This window comes from Saimiri boliviensis, chromosome 15 (genome assembly GCF_048565385.1).
Source record: "Saimiri boliviensis isolate mSaiBol1 chromosome 15, mSaiBol1.pri, whole genome shotgun sequence".
Taxonomy (NCBI): domain Eukaryota; kingdom Metazoa; phylum Chordata; class Mammalia; order Primates; family Cebidae; genus Saimiri; species Saimiri boliviensis.
This window is the reverse complement of record NC_133463.1, coordinates 87,791,301-87,807,144: the sequence shown is the minus strand read 5'-3', so window position 1 is coordinate 87,807,144 and position 15,844 is coordinate 87,791,301. Positions and strand designations below refer to the sequence as shown.

The 15,844-nt window shown below is 49.9% G+C and overlaps 1 protein-coding gene across 4 annotated transcripts in view; it reads left to right on the top strand.

Annotated features, from left to right (window-relative positions):
- Positions 1–15,844, top strand: part of TRAPPC9 (trafficking protein particle complex subunit 9) — a 722,918-nt gene that overhangs the window by 532,623 nt on the left and 174,451 nt on the right. For all 4 annotated transcript variants that reach the window (XM_074387191.1, XM_074387190.1, XM_074387189.1 and 1 more), the window contains one exon: positions 14,583–14,726. In XM_074387191.1, the coding sequence (XP_074243292.1) occupies positions 14,583–14,726 (144 nt within the window). The remainder of the gene's footprint in view (positions 1–14,582; positions 14,727–15,844) is intronic.

The following is a 15,844-nucleotide window of genomic DNA, read 5'->3' as shown; positions in this document are numbered from 1 at the left end:
CAAAAACTCCACCCCTTTTCCTGGGCAAAAAGACGATGTTTCTGTTAGAGTTTCAGCCTCCAGTGCTGCCGCCTGATGCTCTGTAATAGGGTATTTTTTCCCACACCATGGAGAAAAGGTCGGAGGAAAAGTGGGAGATGCCCCCACCCCCTGGACCCCTCTGCTGATGAAAGTCATTCAGGTGTTCTAAGGCAGTTTCCAGTAACTCATTCAGCAAGCATTTGATGAGCCCTTGAGTTCTAGGTCTGTAAAAGGTGGATAAGACATAATTCCCTCCCTCTGTAGAATTCATGGTCCAGTAGTGAAGGAGGCAGACAGAATAGGCATCCAAAGAAATCAGTGTCATCACAAGTGGCTGACGATGGTTGAAAATGTGAGCGCAGACTGATGGGCGCAGTGAGGGCTTGGTTCCCGGGGGTGGGAGTGGGGAGGAGTCGAGGTGGCTTACCAAGCAGAGTGGAGCTTATCGCTAAAGAATAAGTCGGTTCCTAGGCCAACAGTTGAAGGCAGGGCCTCCTGGTGGCTGGAACGGGATTGTGCCAGGGCCTGGCAGCGTGACGCTGTGTTGATGGTTTCCAAGCAGGATGCAGTTCCATGGTCCGGGGACGCAGGTGAGAACCAAAGGTACATGGGCCCAGGGAGTTGGGGGCTTCCAATGCCTTCCTAAGGAGGTTATGGCATTTTCTGTGACCTCTGTTTTCTTCGGCTCCATGTGGCCGGGTCAGGTGCAGGGCTCCTGTTGTCCATGGGAAGCAGTGACGCCAGGTACCGTTGCTTCCCAGTAAGTGTGTGCTCTGTGCCCAGAGCTTGGCCTGTGGCTTTTCAGCCTCAGTATGACACTCTCAGGTTGCCATTATTGTCGTTTACCTTCACAGCAAGAAAACGCTTCAAGAGGCTGACTGATTCATCCAGGATGCCACTGATACAGAGGGAGAGCTTGGATGAAAGTCTGGGTTTCTGCAATCCCATACCGTGGAGTTCACCCTGAGCTCTGGGGGCTGGGACAAGAAGGCCTGTGGGGCCCTGGCCATCCTCTCCCCATGCTTGGCATGGACCTTTTTGATTGTTGGCACGGCACATTTGAGGATTTCCATTTTCCGCTTGCATTCACCCATTTAATCTAGGGAAAATGAGATATCACTTAGCATTGATGAAATATGTAATTAGATATAATAGCATTTTTAAACTAATGGCTACTGATTCAGTATGATTGAGGCATTTTGTTAATAAAATGGGGACATTTCACTTCCTTAAAACCAGGCAGCTCTCTACTGAGGAGTTCTCTCCGAGAGGCTTTTGGATGCCTCTTAGTTCCACCAGCCTTTCCTTCAGCACCTGCTATGTCTGAGGCATTGAGTCAGGTGCTTGAAAGGTGAACACATACAGACCTTCTGTCTCTGCTCTTCTGAGGACTCTCTGCACATGTGCAAAGCTGGTCTCCTCAGACGAGCTTCATCAGGGAAGCCACTAGAAGCCCAGGAAGAGAAGGAGGCGGCAGATGGGGAGTTTCACCAGGTGGAAGTGGGGCTGGGAGGAGGTTAGCCAGGTGGAGGTGGGGCTGAAACTTGGGAGTGTTGAGGGAAACGTGAGTGTTGGGGGGACACCAATGTGAGCAGTGCCGGCCACAGAGGCAGGGAGATGTTGTCAGAGACCTGTGCAGCTCCCCTGTGCTAAGGTGAGGTGCCAGAAGAAACCTCTGGCGTGGTGTTTTACATGTCTCCTGAACACTCATGGCGTGTTGTCACGGGGCCACACTGAGGCAGGCAGGCATCCTGTGGAAGGAAGAGAAATCCTAACACGGAAAGATTTGTTGAAAAATACTGATGCAACGTGGTCATCTTTTATCAGTTCAGCTCCACTTAAGGGGAGGTGATTATGTTTATTTCCACAGAGGCTAGATGACCCAGGCATGGCGTCCTTCAGTAGATTTTCATTCACCTCCGGAACAGTCAGCATCCCAGAACCCTCATGCTGTGTTTTAGCTGGGTTACCGGCCTGGCCCATCTGCAGCTATCCTACAAAGGCTGTTGTTGTAGGGTTTGACTCTGCTGGTTCTCTGGTTTCTGATATTCTGATGAGCCTGATGAGGGAGGCTGCCACGGTGTTGCTAAAATCCAGGTGCCAAAAACATTCCTGTGAATTTCTCTTGCTTGCTTTAGTGACATGTCAGGAAAAAAGTGGCCAGAGAGGTTCCACATTCTTTTTCTCTCTACCTTCAGCAATCTGGGCCTGAGCTTCGTGTCCCAGTCCCGTCTGGTGTCCGCAGGGTGGATTTGGACCCATCCTTCCCTTCTCGCCTGCCTCGATGTGAGGAAGTCAGGAAGATGCACTTTTCTTTGGGAACCTGAGATCTGGGTCCCAGGCTTTAGCCTCTGGGCAGTGTCTCGCCTGGAACGGGGACTGAAGCCATGCCTCACCTGCTCTCCTGTGGAGGCTGCCCCCACTCTCACTGCCAGCCTGGCCTCTCTGGAGGCCCCAGGGAATGATACGTTGTGTGTGTCCACGTAGACCTGACTCCTGGCAGTCGCTTCATTGCCGGAGCTTTGGTTTTCTCATCTGCTTTGTGAAGATAAAACCCATTTCAAGGATTAACTTTGGAAGGAAATGAAAATAGATGAGTTCATGTATATGACTGCTTCAGCCAGTGCATAGTCTCGCCAGCTGTCGTTTATGTTCTTTACTTTCTTCTGTTGTTTCTTTTCTGTGCTACCTTGCCTGGTTTCTTGTCTTTTGAATAATAGCCTTTGATGTTTCTTTCCATGTGGGCTTCCCTACTCATCTGTTTAACCGTCCACGAAAGCAGGGAAGGAGAGGTGTGCTCACTCCTAGATGCGGTGGGGGCAAGTGAGGTGTGCAGTCTCCTGGATCTGGCACCTGGAGGGAGGGGGCAGTGGGGACAGGCGTGCACGCTCCTGGATGTGGAGGCGGGGAGCTGAGGTGTGCACACTCCCAGATTTGGCAGTGGTGGGGCAGGTGTGTGTGCTTCTGGATGCACCAGATGGGGGTGTGGGGGAGGGAGCAGGTGTGTGCTTTCCCAGATGTGGCAGCGGAGGGCAAGTGTGCGCCTGAACGCAGCTCATAGCCCTTTCTCATCTGACCCCTGCTTACCTCTCAGCTGTGTTCCTCCCCAGATCCCTCTGTCTGCTCAGATGATCATCCAGGGTCCCTGGCTAGCCTGCACACGCTGGTACGCCTGGTTCTTGGCAAGTCGCGCTCTCTGCCTCTGGGGTGGTCCTCCTCCACCGCAGCCCTCAACCTGCCAGCTCCCCTACTGCGTGTCTTCAACACTTCTTTGCAGCTCATTCTGTAGCCTCTCAGACAGGATCGCTTTGCTCCTTTCTGTACGCCTCTAACATGCTAAAGGTTCTGTATCATAGCACTTACCGCAGCGTACACAAACTAAGTCTGGCTCTCTGTTAGCCATCTCTCCCATGGGCTTCTAAAGCTCCTGGACAGATAAAGGCTTGTTTCTGATTCATTTTGTGTCCCTGTGTGCTGAGCTTAGGGCCTACAGGATGATAGCTGTTCTCTGCATACTACCAAGCCCACCCCAGGGTGATTTGTCCCAAGTTTCTGCCCTGAGATCTGGCCCTGGGCAGCATCCCTGTTGGTGCCATGGTGTGGTGAGACTGCAGGGCCTCAGGAGACAACAGCTGAGTGATTCCTGTGTTTCATACGAGTGGCTGGTGTCCTCTAGCTGCTGTGCAAGATCCAAATGACACTAGTGTGATGGGGGCCGCCAGGGTCCCGCCTGCTTGGCAGGGTGGCCTCTCAGTTGTGGTACTTGTACCCGACAGTCAAGGCAGGTGTGGAGTGTGGGGCCACATCTGCGGCAGGTGTGATGGGAGCAGAAGCAGGCACTGTGAGCACCATGCTGCCATTGCTGACCTCTCTCCTCGGGTTCAGCCAGGTGCTCCGGAAGAACCCTAAGAGGAACTGAGGAGCTGAGGTTCTGTCAGTGCACCAGCTTTTCATTTAAGGAAATGTGGAACAGTCACAGAGCTGCCTCTGCCGGTGCCGCTGGGCCCGAACTGAGCTCCTGGGCCCGAACCGAGCTCCTGCGCCCAGGCAGTTGCTGTAGAAGCAGGTTTTTGCAGCCTGCTGTGAGCTGAGCATGCCCCTTTGGAAAAGCAAGGCAACACTCTGGTTCTCAGTCATCTAAGTCAGAGAAACTTCAAAACAGTTGATTTTCGATTACAATTTAGAAAGCAGGAGGGAGTAAGCCCTGTTGGAGCCCCAGCATGTGCCCTGCCTGGGCCACTTAGGTCACTCACTGGCTCCCAGCTGCAACTGTAAGCAGCAGTTCCCCCTTTTACTGACCAGGAGGGAGACTCAGGGACAGACAGGGTGACTTGCCCAAGGGCACAGCAGATTAGAAGTAGGTCCAGCCAGAAACCAGGTCTTTCAGACTTGAAATGAATAGCAGAAAAATGTTAAAGAATCTTTTATTTTATTTTATTTTATTTTATTTTATTTTATTTTATTTTATTTTATTTTATTTTATTTTATTGTTTGAGTCAGCGTTTCACTCTATCGACCAGGCTGGAGTGCAGTGACATGATCTTGTCTCACTGCAACCTCCGCCTCCTGAGTTGAGGTTATTCTCCTGCCTCAGCCTCCAGAGTAGCTAGGATTACAGGCACGCACCAACACGCCTGGCTTGTTTTTGTATTTTAGTAGAGACGGGGTTTCACTGTGTTAGCCAGGCTAGTCTCGAACCCCTGACCTCAAGTGATCTGCTCAGCTTAGCCTCTCAAAGTGCTAAGATTACAGGCATAAGCCACCTCACCCCAGTGGTAAAGAACCTGATAGATATTTTAATCTTAATACAAATATGTTCAGATTTTTCCATGAGGAGCGTTGGAGAAAAACCAAAAAACCACCCTTAGAGCAAATCTGGAGAAGTGTTGGAACAATTCCCAGCACTTGGTGGAAGGGTCCAGGCAGTGCTATGCTGCGCCTGGAGTCTTGGCGGGTCACGGAGGGTGAAAGGAGGGAGCATGGTGAGCACGCTGCCTTGGTCCCGCAAGCCCCTGCTTCCCCGCGTGTGGGGTCCTCGGCACCTGCTCTGGGCCACATGCTGGTAGCATGGGGGCACCAAATTGAAGAAAACAGCTCTGACACAGCTGAGGTGCGGATGCAGTGGAGACAGACACTCCGATATTAGCTTGAGTGAAGTGTTTTCTAAGAACACAGGTCGATGGGTGAAGATAATGCCCAGATCTCATATTTATCTTGCGTTTTATACCTTCACAAAGTGTCTTCACAAAAGCTATCTTGTTTGATCTTTATCATGATAACTTCCTTTAGTAGCCATACTTTTTAATAACAACTTTATTGAGATTTGATGTACACACCAGGCAGGTTATCCATTGAAAGTGTACCACTCAATGATTTTTGTTTATTCATAGAGTCGTGCATCCCTCACCATTGTCCATTTTAAAACATTTCAATTGCCCCCAAGAGTATTATAATAGCTGTAATTTCTTGAGCACCAGTTATGTGACAAGTGGTTCAAATCGATTCTCCCAAATTCTGACTACCACTGCGATATAGGAGATCCACGTTGGGGATCAAAAACCAAGGCCTGGGGACACTTGCCTCTGGTCACAAAGTGAATAGGTAAGAATAGGGTTGAGCTCCAGTCTGTGCTGCTGCAAGCCCATGCCCTTTCCTCTGCTCAGTGCCCCATCCCAAACGCAGTCGTGCAGCCGGGACACTAGCTGGAGTGGCAGAGCCACAGGGAGTCAGAGCAGGGGTGGGCACCTGAGTTCCGCTGCTGACTCCCAGGCCTGCCCTTGCAAGCTGTGCCGCAGAGGCTGTGAGGAATGAGGCCCCGGGCACCGGCTCCTCTCTGCTTTCCCTGGACCTGTGGCTGTTTGGACCCAGCAGGCCAGGCAGCCCTGTTAAGATGGAAAAGCTACTTCTTCTGGAGTCCTCTGCAGAAGGAAATCAATTAAAAATGACCTATGTTGCAGGAGCCCAAGTCTTACACTGCGTTCTGCCTTTTGGAGAGGGAGGGCAGCCGGCAGCCAGTAGCATTAGGTGAATCTCATTTTCTAGAGCACTGTTTTCTGCACTGAAGGAAACAATACTTAAAGGTCCCAAAACAAATGGTCAGCCGAAGAAGTGCAAGCCAAGGGGCTGCACTTTCCATCAGTGCTGGCTACTTTGGAGGGCACTTCCGAGCTGAGAACAGCACTGCTCTGGGAAGGTGGTGTCTGGCTGAGTCCTAAAGGGTGACGGGAGCTGGCTCCACGGTGGGAGGGCCCCTCGCTCTGGCAGTCTTGCTTATGCTCTGGTGACTGGCGGGTAATTTCCACTCTTATGAAATCAGTGCCCCGCTCTGTGACCTAAGGGTAGTGATACAGGATCTCTGTCAGCATGAAAAGAGATGCTGTGTGTTTGGGGCTTTCCCGGTGCAGGATGGGGGCTCTTTGCAGGTCCCCTCCCCTGGGAGACCAGCTGGGCTGACGGATTGAGGAAGCAGAGTGCTCGGAGCACACCATCCCTCTTTGGAGAAGTTACCCTTGGCCTCCTCTGAACTCACAGAATCCAAACTGAAGAAATGATGGGCCTCATACAACCTCCAGTTTACAGTGAGGAGCTCAAGATTTGGAAAAACGAGCTGCCTCCGAATCACAGACTCACAGATCAAAGGAGTTTGAGGACCTGTCTCGAGCTCGCATCTCCTCAGGTTTCTCCCGTCGAGTGTTTTTCTAGCCCTGCCTGGAGCAGAGACCGGGCCGCAGACTGCCTGGTCTGAGGCTTTGCCACACGGACCCCTGGCAGAGCTCTCAACCCCCTCCCAGCACAGGCCACAGCTGGCTGTGGGAGCCCTGGGCTGCTTGTGAACAACGAGCAGTATTATCTCCAAGCACCTGTCAGTTTGTGTGCCCGAGTTCAGATGACGGGGGCAGCTCTCTGGACCCTTCCAGTCAACACTTACCACAGGTTCCTGGCTCCTGCAAGCCTGGTTTGGAATTCTCCGTCTCCTACTTGCCATCTCTGTGGCCCTGGGCAAGTGACCTTACTTTCTGTAATGAGCAGACTGCCCCCTCCCAGGGCTGCTGCAAGGACGGAGGTGGTGGCCACAGAGCCTGTTGCTTGGCAGCGGGACAGGCCCACAGTGGGCCCCAGGGATGGGGGCACCATGGCTTTGGTGTCAGTGCAGTCCCCCACGGTGCAGTGATCAGATCACCTAGAGATTCGACTTTCAGAATACAGCTTGTTGAAAAAAACAAACAAGCCCATTCAAAAATGGGCGAAGGATATGAACAGACACTTTACAAAAGAATACATACATGAGGCCAACAAACATATGAAAAATGCTCATCATCACTGGTCATTAGAGAAATGCAAATCAAAACTACATTGAGATACCATCTCACGCCAGTTCGAATGGCGATCATTAAAAAATCTGGAAACAACAGATGCTGGAGAGGATGTGGAGAAATAGGAACACTTTTACACTGTTGCTGGGAGTGTAAATTAGTTCCACCATTGTGGAAGACAGTGTGGCGATTCCTCAAGGACCTAGAAATAGAAATCCCATTTGACCCAGCAATCCCATTACTGGGGATATATCCAAAGGATTATAAATCATTCTACTATAAGGACACATGCACACGAATGTTCATTGCAGCAGTTTAGAATAGCAAAGACCTGGAACCACCCCAAATGCCTATCAATGATAGACTGGACAGAGAAAATGTGGCACATATACACCATGGAATATTATGCAGCCATCAAAAACGATGAGTTCATGTCCTTTGTAGAGACATGGATGAAGCTGGAAACCATCATTCTCAGCAAACTGACACAAGAGCAGAAAATCAAACACCGCATGTTCTCACTCATAGGTGGGTGTTGAACAATGAGGACACATGGACACAGGAAGGGGAGCATCACACACTGGGGTCTGTTGGGGGGAAATGGGGAAGGGACAGAGGGGTGGGGAGTTGGGGAAAGAGAGCATGGGGGAGAAATGCTACATATAGGTGATGGGGAGGAAGGCAGCATATCACACTGCCATGTGTGTACCTGTGCAACAATCTTGCATGTTCTTCACATGTACCCCAAAACCTAAAATGTAATTAAAAAAAAAAAAAAGAATACAGCTTGTCTTTCCCCTTCACTTAGAAATAATAATAAGGAAGGGTCTCTCTTTTCTACCATAATTGATCTAGGAGGCTAAAGGAGAAAACAGTCCTCTCCTTGGGCGTGATGTAGATGTCACTGTTCAGGCCATGTCCTTTTCTGCTCAACATCCCTTCTCATTCGGGATGGACGAGTCCAGAAGATGGCTGCCTCCCTCCCACTTGTACTCCCTTACGAAACAGAGCATAGGCTGGCGTTCCTCGCAGGCAGCAGATTGCCATACGAGGTACCACATACATTTAGAAAACTAGCTTATAACTAACAATTATCTCTCAATGAAAGTTCAATTTAATTATATGTGGATAGTCCTCTGAAATCCGACTCCTTGATTTGTATTTGAATATCATCATTATGACTTCCCTGGTGAGGTTATCAGCTGTTCAAAGACTGAATCATATGATACGGTATTTTAAAAACCACCACTTTTTTATACTCTTCGAAAATCACAGCACCTTTTTTTAGTGCCAACTCTTGACTATTATTGTCACATTTGGCCATAAAATTAAACATGAAAATTGGCGTTCAGCAATAGTATTAATTTTATTTAACTCTGCCTTCAGAGATGAACGGAATCAAGTGGTGGTGGAGAGCGTCTGCCTGCGAGGCCGCGGAGCGCCGCGTTCCGAGGCGTGGGTGGAGGACCAGGCCTTCCCTGCGCCCGGTATTTGAAATGCAGCCCCTCCACGGCCTTACGTTTTCACTTTGCAACCCCAGGTTGTCTCCTTAGCTCCTCAGCACCTTCATCTCTTCATCTGTAACGCGGGATTCAGAATCATGACAGCAGCCGCTATTTATAGAGTGCTATTTATATACCAGATACTTCGCTGACCGTTTGGATCCACCATCTATCTTCTTTAGACAAAGTCTTACAAAACGGGGTTTCTCAGTCTCAATCAGACTTAAAAAAATAAACCACACCGTTTTGCACGTTGTGAGGAACTTTAAAATTGTGAGCAAATGTGACTCTCCCAGGAGGAAAATGTCCTGAGGGGTTCCTATAGTCGGACAAGCCTCCCAGAAGAGCTGGAGTTTGACTGTGTGTTTTATAGGTCTGTTCAAAAGTAATTGTACCGACCTAAATATAAGCTTGACAGAAGTCCTGCCTTGATTTGTGTGGGCCTGGTCCTTTCCTCCTTCTGGGATTCTAGTCTATTCCCTCTAGCGAATCTCTAGAGAGCATTTCCACACACCAGCCCGGTCCTCACAGGACGACCGGTCATCCTGCTAGAACGCATCTCATTTTCCAAAAGGAAGTTTGGGTGTAGAGAAGTTATGTGTTGTGTGGAAGAGACGCGCGTGTCTCAGGCAGCCCTTCCCTCACAGAGCTCCCAGCCCAGGACCAAAGATTGCTCTCTGTATCACTAGACAGCTATGGCAAGGACTGGCCTCTTACCCCTCTGACCATTCAGGGAAGGTGTCTCTGTCCTGATGTTCCCTGCAAAAGCCCTCCTGTTCTGGGTGACAGAGTGAGACTCTGTCTCAAAAAAAAAAAAAAGAAAAAATCAAAACAATCACAGCAGAGCTCACTCTAGCAAAATAATGCCACTCAAAGAGCTGTTACTGTGCTGTGCAGACTCCTGGGCAAGGCCTGGCACTGACACTTTCCGGGAGCCCCCCCACTCCTTCTGGGAGCCGCCCCGAAAGGCCACTTCCACCAACACCGACTGCAGAGGACACAGGCGCCTTCGCCATCAGTCCTGCGCAGATTTCCTCACTCACCTTTTCCACATGGTTTCCAAAGATAATGATTTCCCACCACTTTGCTGTGACTTGCCAGAGAATCAGCCATGTTCCAAATGACTTTTTGGATACTTTCTGATGGGGAATTGCATGAATAGTCTCTGATACGTGTTACCCCAACGTAAGACCTCACCTGTGTGTTTAAGCTTAAACCCAGGACTAGGAGGGATGTGCCGTCAAGTGCGAGTCACACTTGCAGGCGGGCAGGCTTCTGAGGCTGCAGGGGGGCAAGTGGTGAGCAGGGTGGCATGCATGTGGCAGTAAGGCTTCACTGCTTTGTTGTTGGTATGGAAAGTGGCTTGCTCATCGAGAAAGTTGTTACGGCGCCGTCAAGGCACTCAGCTGATCATGAAATGTGGGCTGGTGATGGGAGACCCTGTTGTTGGCGCTGAGTAAGAACATGCATATCCTCCTAGCTGTTAGGCGCAGGTAGTGCTGACTGCATTCCACAGAGACGATCAGGGAAGCACCAGGCCTCACCTCCAAGCCTAACTGGGCATCCAGCCCAGGTGTGGGGCTCCGAAGCCTGATGCCATCTTCTGCTGTGCTACCACCCCGCTGCCCGCTGTGATGGACAGGCCACTGCCAGCCACAACTCCATGCCTTCTGCACTTCCCCTCTGGAAGATGACTGCAAAAGGTGGTCTCACCTTCGTGCCCTTCTGTGGCCCTGGGTCTCTTCCTTACTTTCCAATACCCAGTGTCCCTGCTTGCCGGTCATCTACCCATGAGCCTCTCAGCCAAGTGCCACCACCCGCATGCCCTCTGGCACTCCCTGTGGGGTAGACATCCCGTCCACATCTCTCCAGCCACCCACTGTCATCGGGCGCCCTGCTCTCTACAGGAGTGACCAGCCTTAAACCCAATGGCCTTGGCCCTCATTAGAAGTCCTGGTGGTGCTGCCATTGAATTTAGAGCAAGGTCACCTACCAGGGCGGATGGCCAGGGGCTCTCGCCTTCCATGACGCAGCCCTTGCAGCTGTCACACACAGGGCAGCCGGGTCTTCTGGCAGGGGTGAAACTCAGGTATGAGGACTCCTCCGTGGGAAAGCCTCTTGAAGTTTGCGGGTTGACAGTCACGGGGCTGCTGTTACTTCCCGGTGGGAGGAGTCAGGGGGAGAGGGCTCAGGTTTAGGGGCTGTGCCTGGGAGCACGTGGATAGAAGGGTGTAGGTATTAGGCAGAGCTCCTCTGTGGTTTGGGGGAATCATCCTTGGCTCTTGGAATTCTGGCAATAGGACTTGCAGCTGGGTGACCTTAGGTGAGTCACCCAGTTTCTTGGTACCCCAGTCTTGTCATTGTAGGCAGAGGAATGTCACCTTTGGGATTTTGGGCCCATCCCAGGGCTGCAGAGGAGAGGATGATTGTAAATGTGGGAAGTGGCTGGCCATGAACACCGGTGGCAGGCCTGTTGTGGCCAGGCTTGGCAGTTGCGGGGTCTCTGTGCCATGCCACTCTGCAAACAGCATGAACAAGAAATGCTCTCTCTTCAGGTGTCCTGCCTAAGCAAAGCAGAGCCAGGTAAAGGTCAAGACAAACCAGAGACGACGGAGTCTGCGACACAGGCTCTGAGCGAGGCTTGTTAGCTCCATGGTGTTGGGCCAGATGGCTTGGGGCGCCCAGAGCTGCAGCCCTCCATCTGTAACATGGAGCAGATCACGGCCTTCCCTGGGCTGGCTGTAGGTTAAAAACGTGAACATACACACAGAACACCCAGGAACGGGCTTGGCACACAGCAAGTGCTCTTTACATTTTGTTTTCTTCCCTTTTCTGTTTTATGGGGAGCGTTGGCTACGGTTTTGTTAAGGTTGGAGGCGGGTAATACAGTATAATGATTACTCAACCAGAAATTGGTTGAAAGATACCCCCAGATGATCACACAAACATAGTTCCAGTGGCTGCAGCATCCAGTGTGTGCTCCGACCCAGAGAGCTGCCTGCGAGCTGTTTCTCCCTTCTGTGATCAACGGGAAGAGAACCTGGTGCTGGGAACTGTTGTCAAACCCAGCTGAAAGGTGAAAGTTATTAGTTCCTTTTGGATTCTCAAGCAGTGAACTTAAGTTGGCCTTTTTAGTGAAACTTAGGAAATATTCTGACCTTTTATTTGAAGAGAGCACTAGTTTGCTTCAATCTGCCTTTGAGGTGGAGAAGTAAGAGGAGCTTTTTGCTGGGTGGAAAATGAGAAGCTCTCGCTGCACAGGTAGGTTACTCACAAGGGAAGAAAGATACATGGCTAATAAGCTTCTGAAAAAATGTTCAACCTCAGGGGTAATTCAGACCTGCACATTAAAACATCATTGAGGTAGCATTTTGCCTGTTACTAGCAAAGATTAAAAACCAATCATCACCAGTATTGGCAGTGGTGCAGAGAGAGATAGGCCTGCCCATGCTGCTCAGAGATGAGCTTCTGGAATACTCGGCATCTGGACCTGAAACATCTCACACCCTCCAATCCGTAGCCCCACTTCTAGAAACAGGTCTGAGAGTCAGTCATAAGTGCAGGCAGGAACACTCAGCACAAAGATGTTTGTCAGGCCTTTTTCTACAATAGCAATTTTTTCAAACATGGAAAAGAGCTGAGAGTCCGAAAAATAAGAGAGTCATTCTGTAGGCTGGAATACAGCCATATGAGAGAGTATTTTGCAGACTAATTTTTAATGATGGAAAAATGTTCATAGCGTGTTAAAAGAATCAAACAAGACTTCAAACCGTGTGGGTGTGTTTCTTTGTGTATATAATACATCATGATTTATACATATATATGTAGTGATTTTAAACTATGTTAAATACAAATGTTTAGGGAAAAGACTGTAAAGATATTAGAGTATAATATTTTCTTTTGTATGCTTTTTTCTGTCTTCCAACTCTTTAACAATAAGCTGTCTACTTAGCCAGAAAAGAATATAGTAAAAGGGATTTTTAAAAATCATGTTTTGCAACAAAAGCACTGTCTGCTTCTTAAGGGGAGCGTCTCCAGCTCTTCTGTGGCTCAGCCCCACGTGTCGTGCCTCAGGCCAAATGCTATAGATTCATTGACACTGCAGTAGTTCTTTCCCAAGCTGTCTTGGAGACGGAGACTTCTTTGGACTTAATCTTGTCTTTATATCCCTTAACAGCAAGTCCTCTATTTCCTGCTTGTTCAAGGGAGAAGCCACAGAGGCCAATTAGAGCATGGTTTTGCTCAATATTTTGGCTGCAGCACAGTCTGTGTGATAATACAAAGTGCTTTTTTGTTTGTTTGTTTGTTTTTCTGGAACAGAGTCTCACTCTGCCACCTAGGCTGGAATGCAGTGGCACAATCTTGGCTCACTATGACCTCCGCCTCCAGGGCTCAGGCGATTCTCCTGACTCAGCCTCCTGAGTAGCTGGGACTACAGGCATGCACCACCATGTCTGGCTTATTTTTGTGTTTTGGTACAGATGGGGTTTCACCACTTTGGCCAGGCTGATCTTGAACTCCTAATCTCAAGTGATCTTCTTGCCTTGGCCTCCCAAAGTGTTGGGATTACAGGTGTGAGCTATAGCGCCCAGCCTAAAACGCCTACTCTTATCCGTTGACTGATGAACCATCAGTCATTGTATTAGTTTGTTTTCATGCTGCTGATAAAGACATACCTGAGACTGGGCAATTTACAAAAGAAAGAGGTTTAATCAGACTTACAGTTGTGTGTGGCTGGGGGAGCCTCACAGTCATGGCGGAGGGTGAGGAGAGGAGGAGCAGGTCCCGTCTTACATGGATGGCAGCAGCAGAGAGAATGAGGAAGATGAAAAGCGGAAACCCCTGATAAAACCACAGATCTCCTGAGACTTATTCACTACCACAAGAACAGTATAGGGGAAGCCACCTCTGTGATTCAATATCTCCCACCAGGTCCCTCCCGCAACACATGGGAATTATGGAAGCTCAATTCAAGATGAGATTTGGATGGGGACACAATGACACACCATATCATTCCACCCCCGGCCCCTCCCAAATCTCATATCTTCACATTTCAAAACAAATCATGCCTTTCCAACAGTCTCCCAAAGTCTTAACTCATTTCAGTATTAACTCAGAAGTCCAAAGCCTCATCTGAGACAAGGCAGGTCCCTTCCGCCTATGAACCTATAAAATCAAAAGCAGGCCAGTCATTTCCTAGATACAGTGGGGGATACAGACATTAGGTAAATACAACCGTTCCAAATGGGAGCTGGTGGGGGTGTGTGGGAGGGGTACCCCTACCTGGCTGGAGAAGGAAAGGCGGGTGGGAGGAGACAGGCCACACTCAGAGGATAAACTGGGAGTTCCCAGTGGGCTGATGGGTCCCCGGGGCTAAATGTCGGCGTTGTCCGTGACTGTCTGCACAGAAGTTTAAATTGCCATCCAGCTCACTCTCTGTGGCACACTGCTTCTTGTCTGCCTTGCTGTGTTGTGGAATTGAAATTTTTGTCTGGGATAACACAGGTCTTCCCAGAGGTTTGAAGCAATGACTGTGTCTTCAGCTCCAAATTGTGTGTTGAACCAGCTCTGAAGTCAGGGCCACCTTGGGAGTCTATTATTTCATTTTCTTGGAATGAATCCGTTATGAATTACTAACGATAATGATTCATTATAGTGTCTCACGCTGGCATGTGCTGATTCTCCAACAGCCAGCAGAAATTGCCCTCCTGATGAATTCTCTGCTGTGTTTTCCCCTTTCTCATAGGATGGCTATTCAAGTGGACAAGTTCAACTTTGAGAGTTTCCCGGAGTCCCCTGGGGAGAAGGGGCAATTTGCAAATCCCAAGCAGCTGGAGGAAGAGCGGCGGGAAGCCCGAGGCCTGGAGATCCACAGCAAGCTGGGCATCTGCTGGAGAATCATATCCTTTTCCTGGGGCCACCTGGGCCTGGGGACGCCTTTGCCCAGGGTTCCGACCTCTAAGAGAGACCCGTGAGTGTCTTAGCTATTGAATTTTCACCACAGATAGCTCAGAAGTGCTGTGGCAAGGAGAGGTGGACCAAAGGCCTGGCATTTCCTTAACCTCTTAACGCGTCAAAGGCCCCACTCAACGCAGTATTGATTGGGGTTGAGGAAAGGTCCTTTTGGAGCCAGTGGTGCTCATGCCTTTGGATCACATGCTTCTTGCCAGTGTTGATATTCATGTTAGTGACAGGTTCTAATGGCCACCTATCAGTGCCGGGCTCGGGGGGTTCACAGACTGACAGCTGAAAACACGAGTGCAATTGTCTGAGAAACTGAAATCGGATTGTACAGCTTACCGAGGCATGAAGATGCCATTTTGAAAAGTCGGAGAGAGTTTTCAGCAGGATAGTGCTATAGCACCAAGCAGCCTGCTCTGAAGTTCAGATCCGCGCCTGCCTCCTCGCAGACGCTCTGCTGACTGACCGAATGCTCTGGAGAAGCCCAGGGTCCCTCACTTGCTAGTCCAGCAATCTCTGGAGAGCACCTACTTTTGAGCCAGGTGTTTTGCAAGGCATTTAAGAGGCTGAGATGCAAAGGCAAGGTCTCAGTGCAGCTGTTTGTCTGGTAGGAAATGGATGTGTCCTCTGGGAATGAAACACTGCCAGAGAGCCAGGACAGAGTCCCCTGCTGAGTGCTGCAGGTTCAGAAGCCACTGGGGGCATTCAAGGAAGGCTTCCTGTGGGGAGTGATATTTGAATGGCTGCTAGGAGTGGATAGAAACTTATCAAAGGAACAGAGATAGAAAATAGCCCCAAAGTGCTGAGACATGAGAGCCCGTCTCCAGGAAGAGGCAGCTCTGATGGGAATTCTGTCAGTGATCTCAGTCTGCACACATTCTGCAGATACGGGGGTGCTCGCAGTGCTCCGTCCTGTGGTCTGGGGTCCTTCCAGATGGCCTCCCAGACCCCGAAAGTGTTCTCACTCTACACATAGCTTAGGTTGCAGAACCTGAGGCCAGTTCATTTGTTCAAGCCAAAGGGACTTTGGGCCTGGTAGACCCACTG